This window comes from Vipera ursinii (assembly GCF_947247035.1).
Source record: "Vipera ursinii genome assembly, chromosome: 2".
Taxonomy (NCBI): domain Eukaryota; kingdom Metazoa; phylum Chordata; class Lepidosauria; order Squamata; family Viperidae; genus Vipera; species Vipera ursinii.
Window position 1 is genome coordinate 184,003,608 of NC_139513.1, and position 20,241 is coordinate 184,023,848.

General features: G+C 47.5%; 1 protein-coding gene across 1 annotated transcript in view; it reads right to left on the bottom strand.

Annotated features, from left to right (window-relative positions):
- Positions 1–20,241, bottom strand: part of TRPC4 (transient receptor potential cation channel subfamily C member 4) — a gene marked incomplete at both ends in the record, with an annotated part of 235,661 nt that overhangs the window by 16,445 nt on the left and 198,975 nt on the right. The window contains one exon of the mRNA XM_083354460.1: positions 18,011–18,100. Coding sequence (XP_083210586.1) covers positions 18,011–18,100 — 90 coding nt within the window. The remainder of the gene's footprint in view (positions 1–18,010; positions 18,101–20,241) is intronic.

A 20,241-nucleotide genomic window follows, 5' to 3' on the forward strand; every position in this document is an offset into this window, starting at 1 on the left:
AAAGGGAGGGAAGGAGACAGGGAGGAGAAAGGACGAATTGGGGGAGGGAGGGAAGGAGAAAGAGAGAAGGAAGGAAGGAAGGAAGGAAGAAGAGAGAATGGAGGCAGGAGAGAGGAAGAAGAAAGAGAAAGAGAGAGAGAGAGAGAAAGAAAGAAAGAAAGAAAGAAAGAAAGAAAGAAAGAAAGAAAGAAAGAAAGAAAGAAAGAAATCGGAGGCTTGGACAGACCCCGCTCCAGGCTCTGGGGCCGCCACCACGGAATGCCCAGCCTCGGGGGGGAATCTTCTGCAGGTGCTCAGTGGGATGGGCGGGCAGGCCGAGACCCCCGCCGGCCACCCTCACCTTGCCCACAGTGCCACATGGCCCGACCGGAGACCCCCGGCCGCTCAGGGCATGCCCGGCCCAGCGGCTCCTCCTCTGGGCTGCGCTCCGGCCAGGATGAGGGCGCGATCCGCTCTCCGCGCGCTTCCCCTGCGCACTGGAGCCGCCCCGGGCCCCGAGCAGGCCTGGTGGAGGAGGAGGAGGAGGCGGAGAAAGCCGCGTGGAGCCCTGGAGCCTGGCTGGCGGGGTGGGGGCGGCAGCTGGGCTGGCCTGCGCTTCCTGGGGCAGCCCCTCGGCAGGGGAGGCGGGAGCAGCTCCCGAAGGGGCGGCCCTCAATCAGAAGGGAGGGCCGTGGGAGGGCCGTATTTACATACAGCAGGGAGGGCTGTTGCGGGCCGTATTAAACCGCCCCGCGGGCCGCAAATGGCCTGCGGGCCGGACTTTGGAAATGCCTGGCCTTGACTATACGCACTTTTGTTGACAGGGTGATGTCTCTGCTTTTTAGTGTGCTGTCTAGATTCGCCATGGCTTTCCTCCCCAGGAGCAAGCGTCTTTTAATTTCTTGGCTACAGTCCCCATCTGCAGTGATCTTGGAGCCCAGGAAAATAAAATCTGTCACTACCTCCATTTCTTCCCCATCTATTTGCCAGGAATTGAGAAGGGACGAATGCCATGATCTTGGTTATCTTAATGTTAAGTTTCAACCCAAGTTTTGCACTCTCCTTCTTCACCCGCAACAAGAGGCTCTTTAGAGTGGTATAATCCAATTTTAGATTCATCTAGCCCTGCCTTTCTCATGATGTGCTCTGCATATAAGTTAAATAGGCAGGGTGACAGTATACAGCCTTGCCGGACTCCTTTCCCTATTTTGAACCAATCAGTGGTTCCGTGTCCAGTTCTCACTGTTGCTTCTTGACCCGCATATAGGTTTCTCAAGAGACAAATAAGATGGTCTGGTACTCTTTAAGAACTTGCCACAGTTTGTTATGATCCACACAATCAAAGGCTTTAGCATAGTCAATGAAGCAGAAGTAGATGTTTTTCTGGAACTCTCTAGCTTTCTCCATGATCCAGCGTATGTTGGCAATTTGATCTCTAGTTCCTCTGCCTCTTCGAAATCCTGCCTGTACTTCTGGTAGTTCTCGATCCACATACTGCTGGAGTCTAGCTTGTAGGATTTTAAGCATAACTTTACTAGCATGAGAAATGAGTCCAATGGTGCGATAGTTTGAACATTCTTTGGAATTGGAATGTAAACTGATCTTTTCCAATCCTGTGGCCACTGTTGAGTTTTCCAAATTTGCTGGCAAATTGAATGTAGCACTTTTACTGCATCGTCTTTTAAGATTTTGAATAGCTCAGCTGGCTAGCATTGTTGTTGCTCAGTTTTTCTAAGGCCCACTTCACTTCACATTCTAGGATATCTGGCTCGAGGTCAGTGACCACCTCATTGTGATTATCAGGGACATTAAGCTCATTCTTTTATAGTTCTTCTGTGTAATTTTGCCACCTCTTCTTAATCTCTTCTGCCTCTGTTAGGTCCCTGCCATTTTGGTCCTTTATCATGCCCATTTTTGCATTAAACGTTCCCTTCACCTCTCCAATTTTTTTGAAAAGATCTCTGGTCCTCCTTATTCTATTGTTTTCTTCTATTTCTTTGCACTGTTCATTTAAGAAGGCATTCTTATCTCTTCTAGCTATTCTCTGGAATTCTGCATTCAATTGGGCGTATCTTTCTTTTTGTCCCTTGCTTTTCGCTTCCCTTCTTTCCTCAGCTATTTGCAAAGCTTCCTCAGACAGCCATTTTGCTTTCTTGCATTTCTTTTTCTTTGGGATGGTTTTGGTTGCTACCTGTTGTACAATGTTGTGAACCTCTGTCCATAGTTCTTCAGGCACTCTGTCTATCAGATCTAATTCCTTAAATCTATTTGTCACCTCTACTGTATATTCAACAGGGATATGATTTAATTCATACCTGAGTGGCCTAGTGCTTTTTCCTACTTTCTTCAATTTAAGCCTAAACTTTGCAATGAGAAGTTCATGGTCTGAGCCACAGTCAGCTCCTGGTCTTGTTTTTACTGACTGTATAGAGCTTCTCCATCTTTGGCTGCAGAGCACATAGTCAATCTGATTTCTGTGTTGACCGTCTGGTGATGTCAATGTGTAGAGCCATCTCTTGGGTTGTTGGAAAACAGTGTTTGCTATGACCATCGTATTCTCTTGACAAAATTCTATCAGCCTGTGCCCTGCTTCATTTTGTACTCTGAGGCCAAACTTGCCTGTTATTCTGGGTATCTTTTGGCTTCCTACTTTAGCATTCCAATCCCCCATGATGATAAGGACATCATTTTTTGGTGTTAGTTCTATAAGGTGCTGTAGGGCTTCATAGAACTGGTCAATTTCATCCTCTTCAGCACTGGTGAAGTAGACTTGGACTACTGTGATATTGAATGGTTTGCCTTGGATTCGAACTGAGATCATTCTGTCATTTTGAGGATTGTAATCCAGTATTGCTTTTCTTACTCTTTTATTGACTATGAAGGCTACTCCATTTCTTCTGAGGGATTCTTGCCCACAGTAGTATACCTGATGGTCATTGAATTAAATTCACCCATTCCTGTCCAGTTTAGTTCACTGATTCCTAAGATGTTGATGTTCAGTCTTCTCATCTCTTGTTTGACCATGTCCAGCTTTCCTTGATTCATGGATCTTACATTCCAGGTTCCTATGGAGAAAAAATCTTTACAGCATCGGACTTTCCTTTTACCACCAGACACATCCACAGCTGAGTGTCCTTTCAGCTTTGGCCCAGTCGCTTCATTCTTTCTGGCGCTACTAGTACTAGCCCTCTGCTCTTCCCCAGTAGCATATTGGATGCCTTCCGACCTGAGCGGCTCGTCTTCCAGCGTCATATCGTTTTGCCTTTTGGAACTGTCCATAGGGTTTTTATGGCAAAGATACTGGAGTGGGTTGCCATTTCCTTCTCCAGTGGATCACATTTTGTCAGAACTCTCTGCTATGACCTGTCCATCTTGGGTGGCCCTGCATGGCATAGCTCATAGCTTCATTGAATTACGCAAGCCCCTTCGCCATGACAAGGCAGTAATCCATGAAGGGGTTGAAATAATTAATGCACACATATACCTAAACCAGTTTATTGCATTTGGCAATTGTACTAAAAAAATCTCATTGTCAACCAATATAATTCATTTAATTTGAAATCAAGTGAAAAATTGATTTAAATTATTTTATTAAAAGAAATTAATGCCAAATCTTTTATAAGAAATTGCCTCAAACAAAATGAAATTTAAATACTTTGTGTATTGTGAATGCTTTCTATTGCGTTCCTTAAATAACATACTTATTCTTATGCCAAGAGACCTTGAGTATTTTTATGGTGATCAATGTACCAGGAAGATAAGGAAGAATGCTTTGGTAGCATCAGAATGTAATTGTGTTTCTAAATGTCCTACGGTAATGCAAAGGAATAGTGTATTAAAGAGGAATCTGATTTGTGATGTGTGCCATGTGTTCAATTAATGTAGCTTGCACATCCCCGCCACATAGAACAGGCCCCACTGCTCCCACAGCACCAGGAGTGCCAGCTCCGGCCCTGGGGGGCAGCCCAACACAGCAGTGCCACCCCCCCACCTCCTGCGCCTGTCAAGATGAGAGTTCTGGCACCTTTTTTTTAAAGAAAAAAAGCATTGCCTAAAGCAAAAAGGTTTTGGCTTAAGATACATTTATGGTTGGAGAAGATAATTAAAAAAACAAATAGAATTTAAACCAGAATTGTTTCCCTTAGGAATGATAGGCCCTAACTATGACAAGGAGAGCGGATACTTAATGTTACATGATACAGCAGTGAGAATTATGTATGCCCAATATTGGAAAAATGAAAAGTTACCGATTGAAGAAGTATCAGTTAAGAAAATATTGGATTGTGCAGAAATGGATAGATTAACTTTAGAGATTAAAGAGAAAGAACATTCAGTTTACTGTAAAACTTGGAATAAATTCTATCAATGGCTAGATAAGCGAGTTAGAGAGAAAGGAATGTGATATGCAATTTTGAATTTATTTGAGTAAGAATTTATTTATTTATTTATTTATTTAGTTATATTTATATACCGCCCTATTCCCTGAGGACTCAGGGCGGTTTACAGGGAATTAAAAATCCAAAATACAAAAATTAAGAACCAAATTAAAAAATATTAAATTAACCCTGTACTCAATTAAAAGAACCCCAAATTAAAAATTTCTCCTCAGTCTGGGCCCGAGAGCTCGAAGAGCCAGGTCTTCAGGCCCCGGCGGAATGATCGGAGGTCGGGGGCAGTTCTCAGCTCCACCGGCAGCTGGTTCCAGAGGGCAGGCGCTCCCACCGAGAAGGCCCTATCCCTGGGTGTCACCCGCCGGCAATCTCTTACCGGTGGGACCCTGAGCAGACCCTCCCTGTGGGAGCGCACTGGGCGAAGGGCGTTTGATGCCGGCAGCAGGTGTTCCCTCAGATATCCCGGACCCAGGCCATGTAGGGCTTTATAGGTGATAACCAGCACCTTGAATTTCACCCGGAGGGCAACCGGAAGCCAATGCAGCTCACGGAGTAGAGGTGTTACATGGGAGTATCGGGAAACCCCCATTACAACTCGCGCGGACGCATTCTGCACCAGTTGAAGCCTCCGAGTGGTCTTCAAGGGCAGCTCCATGTAGAGAGCGTTACAGTAGTCCAAACGGGAGGTCACAAGCGTGTGAGTAACTGTGCGTAGGGCGTCTCAGTCCAGATAGGGACGCAACTGGCGCACCAGGCGAACCTGAGCAAAAGCCCCCCTGGTCACGGCTCCTATATGGTCTTTGAAATTGAGCCTGAATCCAGGAGGACGCCCAAGTTGCGAGCCCTATCGACGGGGGGGGTAACACCTCACCCCCCATCATTAAGGATGGAATAACTTGGTTAACCCGAGATGCCGATATGCACAGCCACTCAGTCTTGGCGGGATTGAGACAAAGCCTGTTTCTCCCCATCCAGACCTGAACCGCCTCCAGGCACCGGGACATCACGGAGAGGGCATCACTGGGTTGGTTCGGGGTGGAAAGAAAAAGTTGGGTATCATCAGCGTACTGATGATACCCCACCCCAAAACCACGAATGATGTCACCCAGCGGCTTCATATAGATGTTGAACAGGAGAGGCGAGAGAACCGACCCCTGAGGAACTCCACAAATGAGAGACCTCGGGGCAGATCTCTGCCCTCCTGTCAACACCGACTGCGAGCGGCCCTGGAGGTAGGAGGAGAACCACCGTAGGACAGTGCCTCCCACTCCCAGCCCCCTGAGACGCCGCAGTAGGATACCATGGTCGATGGTATCGAACGCCGCTGAGAGATCTAATAGGACCAGGACAGAGGAGCAACTCCTGTCCCTAGCCCTCCAGAGACCATTCACCAGCGCGACCAATGCCGTCTCCGTGCTGTGTCCGGGCCTGAAGCCCGATTGGTACGGGTCCAGATAATCAGTTTCCTCCAGGAACAGAGGGAGCTGATGTGCCACCACACTCTCAACAACCTTCGCCAGAAAGCGAAGGTTGGAGACTGGACGATAGTTGTTTAAAACAGCCGGGTCCAAAGCAGGCTTCTTGAAAAGGGGTCTCACCACCGCCTCCTTCAAGGCGGCAGGAAAGACACCCTCCTTCAAGGAAGCAGTTATAATTGCATGGAACCAGCCTCGTGTTCCTTCCCGAGCCGCATAAGCTAGCCAGGAGGGGCACGGATCCAACAAACAGGTGGTGGTGCTCAGTCTCCCCATGATCCTGTCCACATCATCAGGGGAAACAGGGTCGAACTCAGTCCAGATAACGTGCTCAAGACCGCCTGATTCCTCCACATTAGACTCTGCCCAGTCAGAGTCCAAGCCGTTCCGGATCCGAGCGATTTTGTCCGCCAGATGATGACTAAACTCCTCGGCTCGTCCCTGCAAGGGATCCTCCCTCACCTCCTGTTAAGGAGGGAGCGAGTCACTCTAAACAGGGCGGCCGGGCGATTATCTGCGGACGCGATAAGGGCGGCAAAGTAGTTAGACTTCGCCGTCCTTATCGCCGCAAGATAAGACCTTATAAAGGTTCTTAACTGCAATCGGTCGGATTCGGATCGGCTGGATCTCCAACCACTCTCTAGACCTCGTCTCCGCCGCTTCATCTCCCGGAGCTCCACAGAGAACCATGGGGCCCAACGGGATCTGCGTCGGGTCAGAGGTCGCATGGGTACAACGCAGTCGAGTGCCCTGGTGGCTGCCATTTCCCAGGCCTCCACCAGGGCATCGACTGGGCTGTGGGTAAGGGTGATAGGTATAGGCCCAAGTGCCCTCTGGAACCGATCTGGGTCCATTAGGCGCCTGGGGCAGAACCACCTGGTCGGCTCCGCCGCCCAGCGGCGGGGGATGGCATGACGGAAAACCAGCCTCAGGAGGTGATGATCTGACCATGACAGAGGGGTGATGTATGGAGAACCCCCTCCCAGATCATCCAACCACTGTCCAGACAGGAACACCAGGTCAGGAGTGTGACCCCCCTCATGAGTCGGGCCCTCAATAACCTGGGTCAGGCCCATGGCTGTCATGGAAGTCATGAACTCCTGAGCTAACTCCGATGACCCTCCCAGTGATGGCAGGTTGAAGTCACCCAGGACTATAAGCCTGGGGAACTCCACCGCCAACCCTGAGAGGGTGTCGAGCAGCTCGGGCAGGGCTGTTGCCACACAGCTGGGCGCCAGGTATGTAAGCAACAAGCCCAACTGAACCCGAGGACCACACCTCAAGAGGAGGGTTTCACTCCCGGCCATCTGGACAATGGTGGCCTCCCGGGGACATAAAGTCTCCCGAATAACCACTGCCACCCCACCACCCCTGCCCTGAGCCCGTGGCTGGTGCAGCACCTGGAAACCCGGCGGGCATAACTCGGTGAGAGGCACCCCTCCCTCCGAGCCCAGCCAGGTTTCCGTGATGCACGCTAGATCCGCACATTCCTCCTCGATCCGATCACGGATGAGGGGAGCTTTATTAACTACGGATCTAGCGTTAAAATAGACCAGCCTGAGCTCAGGGGCCTGATCACCCTCATCCCCGGGTAAGAGGGTGCTAACCGGAGGGTCGGAGCGCGCCACCACTCGAAGATAGCGGGGGCGCGATCCCAGATGTTGATATGACTCTCCGCGCAAACACCTGCTGCCATACCCTATCGCCGTGGGGATTCGATGCCCCACCCCCACATTCCCAGCGCCAGCAGCCACCTCCCCCAACCCCGTCCTGTCAGGACCTCTAACAGGTCCAGACTGAGTGCCGGTTACAGGTTCCCTCCCCACCCCCCCTCCCTCCCCCTCCCTAACCTCTTAAAAAAACCGGCTAAAAATCTGATCAGGGGCCTCTTAGCGCGTCTTAACTCGAGGCCCCTATCCAAGCCCAAGAATGATACTATACATTGAAAATTTAGTATTGTTTTTGATAATCTATTATACCTATCATTGTTACTACTAGCTTTATTACCTTTATTTATGTATATTTACCCAGACAATATGCTGTTTGCAAAATATTGAATGTTATTGGGGGAAAACCCAACCCTCTCCCCCAACCTTTCCTCTACCCTATCCCAAACCCCCATTCCCTTACCCTCTTCTTTAACCTTATAAAAACTAATAAGGTTTTTCAGGAAGGAGAGGCTTCTTATAGCGGGTGAGCTGAACATATAATTTCACCACTGCCTGGTACCATTCATGCAGCTGGTCAGGCACAGCTCAGTAGATACATGCCTTAGAAAGGTGGTCATCTAACCCTTCTCTAAAAAGATGAATTATGGATTGCTCAGGCCATCTCTCTATACAACCTGCCATCTTTCGAAACTCCCATACATGATGTCAGAATCCATTTATATCACATTCATAAATGTATGTTTAAAACATTATCGCCCCCCCATGTGGATTCTGCCATCTCCCGAGGAAGGAGGAGCATATGTGGATTCAGCCTGCCTTAGGTTTTTTCAAAGACCAAGGAAACCTTTTGAACCGGGGGGATCAAAAGGGAGGGTTAGAGAAGAAGGTATCTGGCTTGTGTTTTCTTTTAATTCTGGAGAGGAAGAAGGCAATAACCATAAAGATTCGAAGTTCCTTTTTCCCCCACGAAAGGGATGACACGAAATAGAAGGATGGGGGCTGACCAAATGGGGTTGAGGGAAGGTGGGGTTGAACCGGGCACCCTTTATAAAATTTCAATTTGTAAAACAATACTAAGTCCTGTCTTGTATTCCAACAACCAAGCATTTTCCTAGTAAAGATTCCTTTTGGACTAGAACTGACTCCAAGAGTTTTTGTCTTACTAAGACGTGGTTTGGGGTGGGTCCTGACACGTACTCTAGGGCAGGCCAGCCAGCTTGCTTTATTTTATGGATTTGTTCTTCCACATTGAGGGCAATAGATGGGTCCTCAAAACCTTTGCTCATCCCCAGGAGGAAAAGCTGGGGGTCCTCCAATTCAGGGGCCTGCTTATTATATAAATTGTTCAACCATTCGGATACTTCTCCCTCTAGGCTGGACACAATCACATTGACCATAGCACCTGGGTCCAGACAGAGATAGGCCCAGTGATTCAAATGAGAGTGAACTTGATTGAGGAAGAAAATCAGTTTCTCTGGGTCCCCATCAAAGGTTGTTCTGAAGTGCTCATCATTGGTTGCTGGGGCCCCCATTGCTGCTGACCCCACCCTGGTTATTGGTTAAATGGTTGCTGGGGTCCCCACTGCTGTTGCTGTGTCTCCAGTTGCTGCTGGCGCCATCATGGTTGTTGATTTAATGGCTGCCAGGGCCCTCACTGCTGCTGGCCCCACTGGTCCTGCTGTATGTTCAGGGGTTGCACATTTGGGTCCTGCTGCTGCCACCCTTGCTGTGGTCCTCCAACCAGTTCCTGATCTCCAGGCTTCTGCACCACCCCCAGCTGTTGCAAAGCCTCTATTAGCTGTGGTAAGCTCAAAGGTTGTTGGCATTTCACTTGTGGGGGTTCCCCAACTTCCTGGCAGGCTGTCTGATCTGCAGACAGGATGTTCGACTCACCCAAATTCTCAGTGGCAGATGGTCTGTCATCTCTCCCCCATTTTTCTTCTGGGGGCCTCTTGCAGCACAGTCTGGCCTCTGTAGTCTCCACTGGAGTGGTTCCAGCCTGATGACCAGATAGGCTCAATTATCTGCTGAGGGTTGGAGATCAGCCCAAATTCATCTTCCCACAGAAAACTGTATTATTTTCTCTTCAGAAGTTTCGCCAGCAGCCAGGCTTTCCCTTTCCATCTTGAGGATTCTTCTCTGAATCTTTGCCAGCTTATCTCTCTTACCGGAGACAGCGGTGGGGGTTCAGGATCCCCCTTTGAAAGAAGGAAGATTCTGGCATGATGTCATGGTTCCGATAAATGAGACAGTTCAAACAAAATGCAGGCATTGTTTATCTAAAAAGTCTTAATAATGAAACGAAACATAGGCATTCATGGGGGGTTGCCAGAATCTGAGATCTCCTCCCCCCAAACCCATTGTAACACATACAATCCCCGCCCTTATCTACACGTCATAAATCACATTATCCAATTAATTTTACATATGAGGTTTTACTTCCCATTCTGTATGCGAGCTTTTCTAATCTCCTCAAAACATCCACTGTTTCCCCCCCAAAGTGAAGCAAAAGTAACAGGCTGTCTCTTATATTGTCAGTGCAAAAATATGTCAATGTTTGCAGTATTTACACTGGGTGTACCAGGAGCTGTGGGTGTGCAATTCTGGGTGTGTTGGCAGCCAGTGAGCCAGTGAGCAGCTGTGAGGAAGGGAAGGAGAGTTAGAGGAAAGGGGAAGCAGGAAGGCAGAAGGACTCCTGTCACACACCAGGGAGACACTGCCCCATTGGAAAGCTATCCCTCATCCCACCATTAAGAAAAAAAGCCAGGCAGGAAATGGAGGACTTCAACTGGTGATGGAAAATTTGTTGAGTGGAGTGAGTCCCAGGTACAATTACAAGAACACTGGCATCACCGCAGACTATTAATGCATCTGGAGATTTGTGCTCTTTCAAACTCTGCCCCCCCAGATCTGAAAGGAAGTTTCTCTGGGTGAGGTTGCGGATTGACCATCAGGCTCCAGCATGGGCTTTGGGAGGCATGTACTTGACTGCTGGTAGTTTGGAGAGGTGAGCAGCTGGTGGGACATTGAGTTGTCCCCATGTCCCATTGGCCAGGGTGATTTGTTTCATGCCCAGCCATCTGCATCCACCTGCTCATTCCTACTCATCCATGCCCATATGGTTGTGTCAAGTCATCTGTGCCAAGTCATCCATGTCGAACCAATCATGCCCATTCCTCCACACTCACCCATCCACACCCACCTGGTCATGTCTGTAATGAATTATAATCTATCTATCTATCTATCTATCTATCTATCTATCTATCTATCTATCTATCATCTATTATCTATTATCTCTCATCTCTCATCAATATCAATATCAATATCGATATCTATTTTTCTATCTATATAAAGACCTGCCTCAATCAGTCCTCCCAAGAAAGCAAAACTCTTGAAATGAACCTCATTTCAAAATGAACTTTTATTGGGAAATGTTGACAGCAGGTCTTTGAATGGCATACTGAAGCTCGGTGCCCCTCCTTACCACACTTGAAGCAAACTGTTGAACGCAGAGCTGCGATGGGGAGTCTCGCCGCCTCTCATTTTCCCCTTGGGGGTGAGCATCTCCAGGTTTGCCCCAGGAGTTGCTGGCTTTGGGCTTGGTCGATCTCAGCTTCCTCAGCCAAGATACACCAATCGTTGAGGCAGTTTGGGTCTCCCCTGGTGATGTATGCGTGGTACATGTCATTGTTCAGCCCATCTTTGAAATGACCCACTAGGTCCTCTGGCCAGTTGAGACAGCATGCCAGGTCTCTAAACTCCTCCGTATACTCAGCCACTGGGCGACAATCTTGCTTCATGGTTTTAATGCATTCACTGGCCTTCCTGTCAGCTACGGGGTCCTCAGGGAAGCCATGAATTTGGTTGAAGCTTTGGAGCTCGGGGGCATCAGCGTTATGCAGGTCATTATCCATTGAGCCACCACTCTCTCCAGGGCCATGGTCATGACTCTCACCCTTGCTAGGAATGTCTTGTCCATATTCTTCCATGTAGCTCAGGACATGGGCTAGGAAAACCCCCAGTTGCTGAGATGCTCCATCATATTTCACTCCCAAAAGTGGTACCTGTCAGCTGGCCTGGTGGGTTCTTCTTTGTCCAGCTCAGCACCCATCTCCCCCAGCTGGGGTGATCTGCGCTGGGGTGGCTGCTGCAGCCATGGCCTCCATAGCCTCTCACATGCAGGTAGAAGGACCTGGGTTAGCTAACTCACCCTCCTGGCATTCCTCCTCCACCATCTCTGGCACCATCGAGTCCTGGCAAGGGCGTCTTTAAGGGACTTAAAACCTTCCATCATCAGGTTGATGGCTTGCTTGAGGAAGCATTCAGATTGGGCTGGGCTCTCATTGTCCTCCTCACTGAAGTTGAGCAAACTCTCCATCTCTTGCTTTCACCCCGGTTGGTGGCTGCCATACTTAAGGGTCACCTTCCTGGCTTTTGCCTCTCATTCTTCCTTCCTTCCAATGCCGATCAACCATCTAGGTTTATCCCAACTCTCTCTGGTCACGGCTTCATTGGAAAAGCTGTAGGAATCTGAGCTGCTCCCACTCAGGCCATCCATGGGGGGAGCTTCCCCACAAAGGTTGCCTTCTCTTCTCTCACCTCCATGGTTTGACATCATTTGCACGGTCCCCATGGTAGGGTTTTTCCCTCTGGGTTGACCAACCTGCAGATCCTGCCTAATGTAAGGACCTGCCTCAAGCAGTCCTCCCAAGAAAGCAGAACTCTTGAAATGAACCTCATTTCAAAAGTAGCTTTTATTGAGAGATGTTGACAGCAGGAATAGAAGGCATGATCTGAGGGTTTCCTGCACAAATCAATAGGTCAAAAGAATCAATAGTAACTTCACCCCAACTGTCCATCTGGGCTGAGGTCTTCAAACTTGGCCCTTTTATGCCTGGCTGAGGAATTCTGGGCGTTGAAGCCCACAAGTCATAAAAGGGCCAAGTTTGAAGACCGTTGATATGGACGGTTCAAACAAGCCAATCCACAGTGTGAAAAAGCTGTGGGAATGGGGTGATAAGGCGCTGCTTCCAAGGCTGTTTGGTCTCTCTATGCCACTTCTTCTGCACTCAAAGATAAGGCAGATGGCACATTCCATCTCACCCCAATGGAGAAACATCAGAGTAAGGAACAGAGCAAAAGAAATACACATCAGCAACCCAAAGCTTCCCCCTCCCTCCCAGGAGAATGGTAGAACCAGAAAAGAACAAGAAACCCCATGCCCATAGAAGGACAGGGTTTCGACAATTTATATCTGTCTATCTAAAGGTGGCTCAGTGGGTTAGGATGCTGAGCTTGTTGATCAGAAGGTCAGCAGTTTGGCGGGTCGAATCCCGAGTGCCGCGTAACAGAGTGAGCACCTGTTACTCGTCCCAGCTTCTGCCAACCTAGCAGTTCGAAAGCACGTAAAAATGCAAGTAGAAAAATAGGGACCACTAGGGTGGGAAGGTAACAGCGTTCCGTGTGCCTTTGGCATCTAGTCATGCTGGCCACATGACCACGGAGACATCCTTGGACAAGCACTGGCTCTTCGGCTTTGAAACGGAGATGAGCACCGGCCCCTAGAGTCGGAAAAGACTAGCACGCATGTGTGGGGGAACCTTTACCTTTACCTATCTAAAGGGACATGGTGGCTCAGTGGGTTAGGATGCTGAGCTTGTCGATCAGAAGGTCGGCAGTTTGGCGGGTCAAATCCCGAGTGCTGCGTAGCACAGTGAGTGCCTGTTACTCGTCCCAGCTTCTGCCAAACTAGCAGTTCGAAAGCATGTAAAAATGCAAGTAGAAAAATAGGGACCACTAAAGTGGGAAGGTAACAGCGTTCCATGCACCTTTGGCGTCTAGTCATGCTGGCCACATGACCACAGAGACGTCCTCGGACAAGCTCTTTGGCTCTTTGGCTTTGAAACGGAGATGAGCACCGGCCCCTATAGTTGGAAACAACTAGCACATATGTGCGGGGGAACCTTTACCTTTACCTTATCTGTCTATCTATCTATCTATATAGAATATAGTCTCTAGTATATATCTATCTCTGGTCCTTTCGTCACGACCTAAAGACATACCTTTTCCAACTGGCCGACCTGGACTGACGACAGGGTTTTAAATTTTGTTTTAATTTTTATTGATTTTTAGTGGGGCTTTGTAAAATTTAATCTCTTCTAATATTTGTATTCATTGTTTTTATTGTTGTTTTATTGTTGATAGCCGCCCTGAGTCCTTCGGGAGATAGGGCGGCATACAAGTCCCATAATTAAATTAAATTAAATTAAATTAAATTAAAATATATAAAATCATGTCTATAATAGAACCAAAGAATAGCCATGTTTACCCTATTCATGAACCCTTCAGGAAATTCATGTTGCTGGAATGCATGTCATGACAAGGTACAGAGTGGATGGATGGATGTGTGTGTGTGTGAGAGAGAGCAACAGATAACGGCTGGTATATCGAGTGGGTGTATGGAATGCAATATGCTGCACTTTTCAAGAAATAATGGAACAAGGAAAGGAGTTACGCGAACCATCTGAAACATTTCTGACATGTCATAAATTTAGACTTGGAATAAATAAATTGGATATAAAAGGAGAAATAAAATCTGATGAACTTTGGAAGCATGAGACCTCCTTGTGGAGTAGGGGACACCCTAAAGCAGAAGTGGGGAAACTATGGCACACATGGGAAGCCATCCCTGTGGGCATGCGGGCCATCACACAAGAGGGAGGCGGGGCCAGGCTAACCCACCCCCTATCCACGTGCTCCTTGGCTCTTGCTCTCTTTCTCTCTGAACTGAGAGTCAAGGAGCAGCTGCAAAAGCTGGGCAGATCTGGGCTGGATGGTAGAGGCAGCTGCAGCACGAGTCCAGGTAAGTAAGCCTCAAGAGCGATTTCGCGAAATTGCTCTGCAGCCCTAGATCTGGGCCGGCAAGGAGCACATGGCAAGGCTATGGTCCTTATCATGAATGAGTTTGGGAGGAGGAAGAGGGAGGCTCGCTCCCTCCCTCTCTAATCCTACTCCGCACAGCAGCAGACCCCTGCCGCCCCCCCCTCCATTGTGCATCTTCCATGGGAGTCATGTTGGGATTTAATAGCAACCTTACATTTTCCCCGCTTATTCATTCAGTGAATTCATATATCTCTCTCTCTCTCTCTCTCTCTCTCTCTCTCTCTCTCTCTCTCTCTCTCTCATATATATATATATATATATATATATATATATATATATATATATATATATATATATATGTGTGTGTGTGTGTGTGTGTGTGTGTGTGTGTGTGTGTGTGTGTGTGTGTGTGTGTGTGTCTAAAATGGTGCATGGCAGTGTCTTGCCTCCTCCCATTTTCTGCAGCCTGCGGAAAGAAGCAGGAATGAATAAGTACTTGTCTTGCACCAGCCTCCCTGGGTTTGGTGGGTTTCCAGTTTCTTCTTTTAACGCTGTCGAGGGAGCAAGAGAAGATTTGGAATTTCTCTCAGGCTAGTTTAGCTATTGGAATTGCTCACAAGATTGGAACCTATCTCTCTCTCTCTCTCTCTCTCTCTCTCTCCTCTCTCTCTCTCTCTCTCTGTGTGTGTGTGTGTGTGTGTGAGAGAGAGAGAGAGAGAGAGAGAGAGAGAGAGAGAGAGAGAGAGAGAGAGAGAGAGAGAGAGAATTCTGTGTTTCACAGCCTACTTCCCTCGCTTGCCTTCTCCAACTCCAAAATGGGAAGACAAGCGTAGGACAGTTTGGAGTTTGGGAAGGTGAGGAGATTTGGAATTTCTCTCAGGTTAGTTTAGCTGTTGGAATTGCTCACAAGATTGGAAGCGCTCTCTCTCTCTCTCTCTCTCTCTCTCTCTCTCTCTCTCTCTCTCTCTCTCTCTCTGTGCGTGTGTGTGTGCATTCTGTGTTTCACAGCCTCATTGTGTTTCACAGCCTACTTCCCTCACTTGCCTTCTCCAACTCCAAACTGGGAAGACGAGCGTAAGACAGCGTGAGTTTGGAATTTGGGAAAGTGAGATCTGGAATTGTCAAGATTCCCAAGACCAGCAAAGGGTCTTGGATTGGTGCCATGGGAGCTCAAGGGCCGGGCTGGGTGCTTGACCTCTGCTGCCCAGAGCTCCAATGCAGAGGCCCCCTGCATTGCCTGAGGCTCAGTGAGGCTCCTCCAGTGGACCATTACCTTACACACACTCTTTAAAAAACCAGATGCCACTTAAGCTAGCCTTATATGTACAGGTTTATGCATATTGTTATTTACTTTATTGCAGAACAGGAAAGAATGATTGGGCCTGTACTGAAGGACCAATGGAGATGGGTTTTTCTTTAATTTAAAATTAATATCCATCTCCATTGGTCCTACGGTACAGGCTATATTAAATTCAATACAAATGAATTATCAATAAATAAAGCAAAATAGCTTCTTATAATAAATATACATTCTAATTTCCTATTCATTCAATTAATCCAACTTTTATATTTGCATCACTACACTTGGAGATGGAAAAGATGAATTTCCATACAGATGAACATTTGGAATCTTCTCTCTCTCTCTCTCTCTCTTCTTTTGCAAAGTGGAGCCTTCCTGCTGCTTACTTGGATTGGTTACTTGGATTGGTGCCATGGGAGCTCAAGGGCCGGGCTGGGTGCTTGACCTCTGCTGCCCAGAGCTCCAATGCAGAGGCCCCCTGCATTGCCTGAGGCTCAGTGAGGCTCCTCCAGTGGACCATGCCCTGGTGCTCGCCCCGGTCCCACCCACCCCCTCTGATGGAGACCTTCACGTCTGCCCCAGTCCTGCCCAGGCCCACCCAAGTGCCCCTGATGTGAGTGATGTCAAGCTGGCCATGCCCACCCAGTGGGCCACCCGATAATTAATAACTGGGGTTTTGGTTGCAGTTTGGGCACTCGGTCTCTAAAAGGTTCGCCATCACTGCCCTAAAGTCTAATTCCTAGCCCACTCTAACACAGCCTGGCCAACTGTTGTTGAGTGTTTGTAAGTATTGATTGTGTGAATGAGTTGCCTAGTTGGGCAGCAATACGTACAGTAACTTGAATAGCCTTGTTGGGCACAGTTATTTGAATAGCCTTGTTGGGCACAGTAATTTGATTAGCCTTTTTGGGCATAGTTCTTTATTTAGCTTAGTTGGGCACAATCTTTGGGTAGCCTACTTGGGCAGTTGCTTATTATTCTTTGTTTAGCCTAGTTGGCAAAAAGTAATGTTGTTTAACCTAGTTGGGAAACTATTGTAACAAACTAAATGAAATAACAAACAAGTAACATGTATTAATCAACTATGATTAAGCACCTGCCTTGTTTTCTGTCCGAATAACACAAGAATAAAAGAACTATTTTTAAACCTTATCTTGAGTGAGTTTGACTCATTCATTTTATAACACAACCCAGTCATGCCCACCTGCCCATGCCCACCCATCCAGGCACACCTGGCTGTTGTGTTGTCCCATTCCTGGACAAAAGGGTTCTTCAGATCATCAGGTCCCAGTCATGTAGGGCTGAGGTCTCCAACCTATGGGCCGTGGTCCATTACAGGGCTGTGGCCTTTTGGCTGCTGGGCCACGTGAGTAGCTGGGCAGTGCATGCATGTGTGCACATGCTCAACCCCCCCATGCCACCATTACCATGAGTGTTGTGTGGGCAGTGGCAGTGCTGCGAGTATCGCGTGGGAAGCAGCATTGCCACAAGCCTTGTGTGGGGACAGCAGCACCACAAAGCATCAGGTGGCATGCCACACAAAGGTGGCGGCATTGCCACAAAAGTTGCATGGGTGGCAGCAGTGCTGTAAGCAGCAGGTGGGCCGTGGTACAATCTTTGTGTGGAGTGGCAGTGCGGGCATTGCGTCGGGGTGGCATCACTGCAGGCCATGGTGTAACCCTTGTGTGGGGGTGGGGGTGCAATCCTTGCGCCAGGGCTGTGGAGTGATCCTTGTGTGGGGGCGGCAGCACAATCCTCATACTGAGGTGGCATTGCTGCAGGCCGTGGTGCGATCCTCATGCTGGTGGTAGCATCGCTGCAAGCTTGGCAGTGGCGCCACAAGCCTCACACAGGCACTGTTGTCGCTGAGAGCCTTGCACGCATGCTCACAGCCCTGTTTGTGTGCACACATACATGTGTGGCCACATTCACATTTGCGCATGTGCACGTAAGATGCCTGCCCCTTCCTCTCCTATTGGGCCACCAATTGAAAAAGGTTGGAGACCCCTGATCAGTGGTGGAATTCAAATAGGTGGACAACCAGTTCTCTGTGTGGATGCTGCTTCCAGAAGTCCATCCAGGGCCTGGACAACAAAACATTAGCTACTGGTTCTGCCGAACTGGCTGAATCCCACCACTGCCCCTGATGTAGGGTTTCAATTAATGCCTTGAATTGTATAACGGTGTCGAGATTTAGTATAAGTGGATATGACAAATGAAATTTATCCCATATGCATCTTTAACTTCCAGAAAGATGTACTATATTATATTTTTACTGTAGAGTTTGTGATTCTTTGTTATTAAAGCAGTTACCTTAAAATTCTCTTCTGTTAGTCCCTCTTCAGTTTTAGCATCTCTTATCATTGCTGCCACATATCTCTTAACCAAATTCCTCATCACCTCCTGAAATATAAGAACAAGATTGTCAAGGTTGTTGATTAATATCTGGTGAACAAAATAGTTGTTCTGAAATGTCTAAATGATGAACTTCTGTGGCCAATTGTATCATCTTCATCATGCTGGCAAGGGAATTTCTATTGCCTCCTTGCTGTCTTCCATGTCCTAAAGATTGGGACATAGCTACTGAATTATGATAGGTAGAATTGACTGCAATATTTATTACCATGTGCTGAAAATGCTCTTGTAGAAATTGAAAGACAAAGTACTCCCCAATCTGCCTTATCATAGTGAATAACAGATAATTTTTTCTGTCTTTCCTTATGAGCTTTAGTTTTAGTCATACTAGGTTGTGATTTACGTTATATTCACAAAGCAGTGACAATATGCACTTGAGAAATATACAGTATGTCTATGAAGGATTTTTCAAGTCCTTTGTTTTACTTTATACTGCTGTGGGACGAATCCAGACAAAGAAATATTTTGGGAAATATTAAAAAGGCAGAATATATTTCCCCCAAAAAATTAAAGGCACAAACTCCCCCCCCAATTCTCTCTGCCCAAAACAGAAACAAGGTCTGTAAAAATGCAGATGTGACAATCTTGTCAGAAAGATTGGAGCTAGGAAACTCCTAGAGTCAACAATCCCTCACACCAAAAATCCAACAGTCATCAGCCACAGCCCCAGGAAAGCAGGATATGACCTTAGGGGCATAATAGGATTAATCCACCACCATCAGAATACCAGAAAGTCACACTCAGACTCGGGTCAAAGTTCATGCCACAGGAACAACTCCAAACAAAAGCTCAATAAGGTATAAAAATCCACTCCCTACTACATGTGCTCTCTTTTCTTCCAGAGCCATCTTTCTGTCTGGCTCGCCTGTTCAATAAACTACAACCTTCTCTCTAAAGCAGTCACCATATTGTTTATTCCCAGCTTGGACTGGACCCTGAAGAAGACTTTTCTTTCAATAATTTGGCATCCCAGATGGGATTCCAAGCTAACCTCTCCAATGGACTAAGACTGGTAAGCCCCATCTTGTCAGCAGCAGACCCCTTGTGTCTGTGGATGGGTTTCCCAGACCCTGGCCATGTGGATCAAGGGTGGTAAAAGGGAGTTTTGAGTTTGAGCTCAAGGACTGCTTTGGAAAGAAGGTGGGTACCTCTAATTTTTAACTTTTAAAGCTCAGGGGAGCAAAGGAAATGTGTGTCTGTCTGTGTGTGAGTGAGAAGACCCTTTTCCCAATCACAGTTGGATTTTGCTCCCTCTGACTTTTCCTAATTGCAGAAAGGGTCTGTTTAAGTGTCAGAGCACAGGATCTTTTGTTAGGGAAAAGATAGAGGCTGTGTGAGATGGAATGGAAAAATGAATGAGAGAATAGGATTTGGGCAACCAGCTGATAAGGCCCTTTAAGCAAAGCCCTGAAAAAACAGGTATCTAGGAAGCAAGCGGAGGTAGTCCCAGACTTTAGTGAGTCCGAAAACTGCAGGTGGGAAAAGGAAAAGGCCAGGAAAGGAGGTTCCCATACTCACTGTGGGGAGCAGCTGGAGTCCTCCTGGACCCCTTTTTGGTCTGAAAATTGATGGCAGAGTTCCCTTGGAGGAGGGGTCCATACTCTGTAAAGGGAAGCAGAGTCCTCCCAGACCCTTTTTAGTCTGAAAACTGTAGACGGGTTGAGGGGCTTCACTAGGAAGCCCAAAATTTGCTGGGGCCTGGTGGAGACAAAGTGAATCCCTACATTAGGAATAGGGAAATATGGGAAGCTGTAGCTTGAAGGCCATGGTAGGCTCCCCATTGGAAGACTTGCTTGACACCTGTGACAGGAGGCAATTACGTGTCCAGGCAGGTATGAAAAAGAAAAAGGTGGAAGATTTGTGTAAAAAAAATGGACTTTGCTCAGGGCTTTGCTGGGAAACCAATTTGGCTAAATAAAGGTACTTAAAAAGAAATTAAAATATAGAAATAGTGATTCTCTCTCTGTTTCTATGCAACCATGTGTTATATTTAAGAATTGTGCCTTTCCTTATTTGAGTTAACTGAGATTTATGGTGGGAATGACCAGGATGTGTAAAACTAAAGAATTCTGTTTCCCTTTTCTGCTCTCTTTACCTTGTCTTTTTGTGTGTATGTGTGTCAAAGTCTT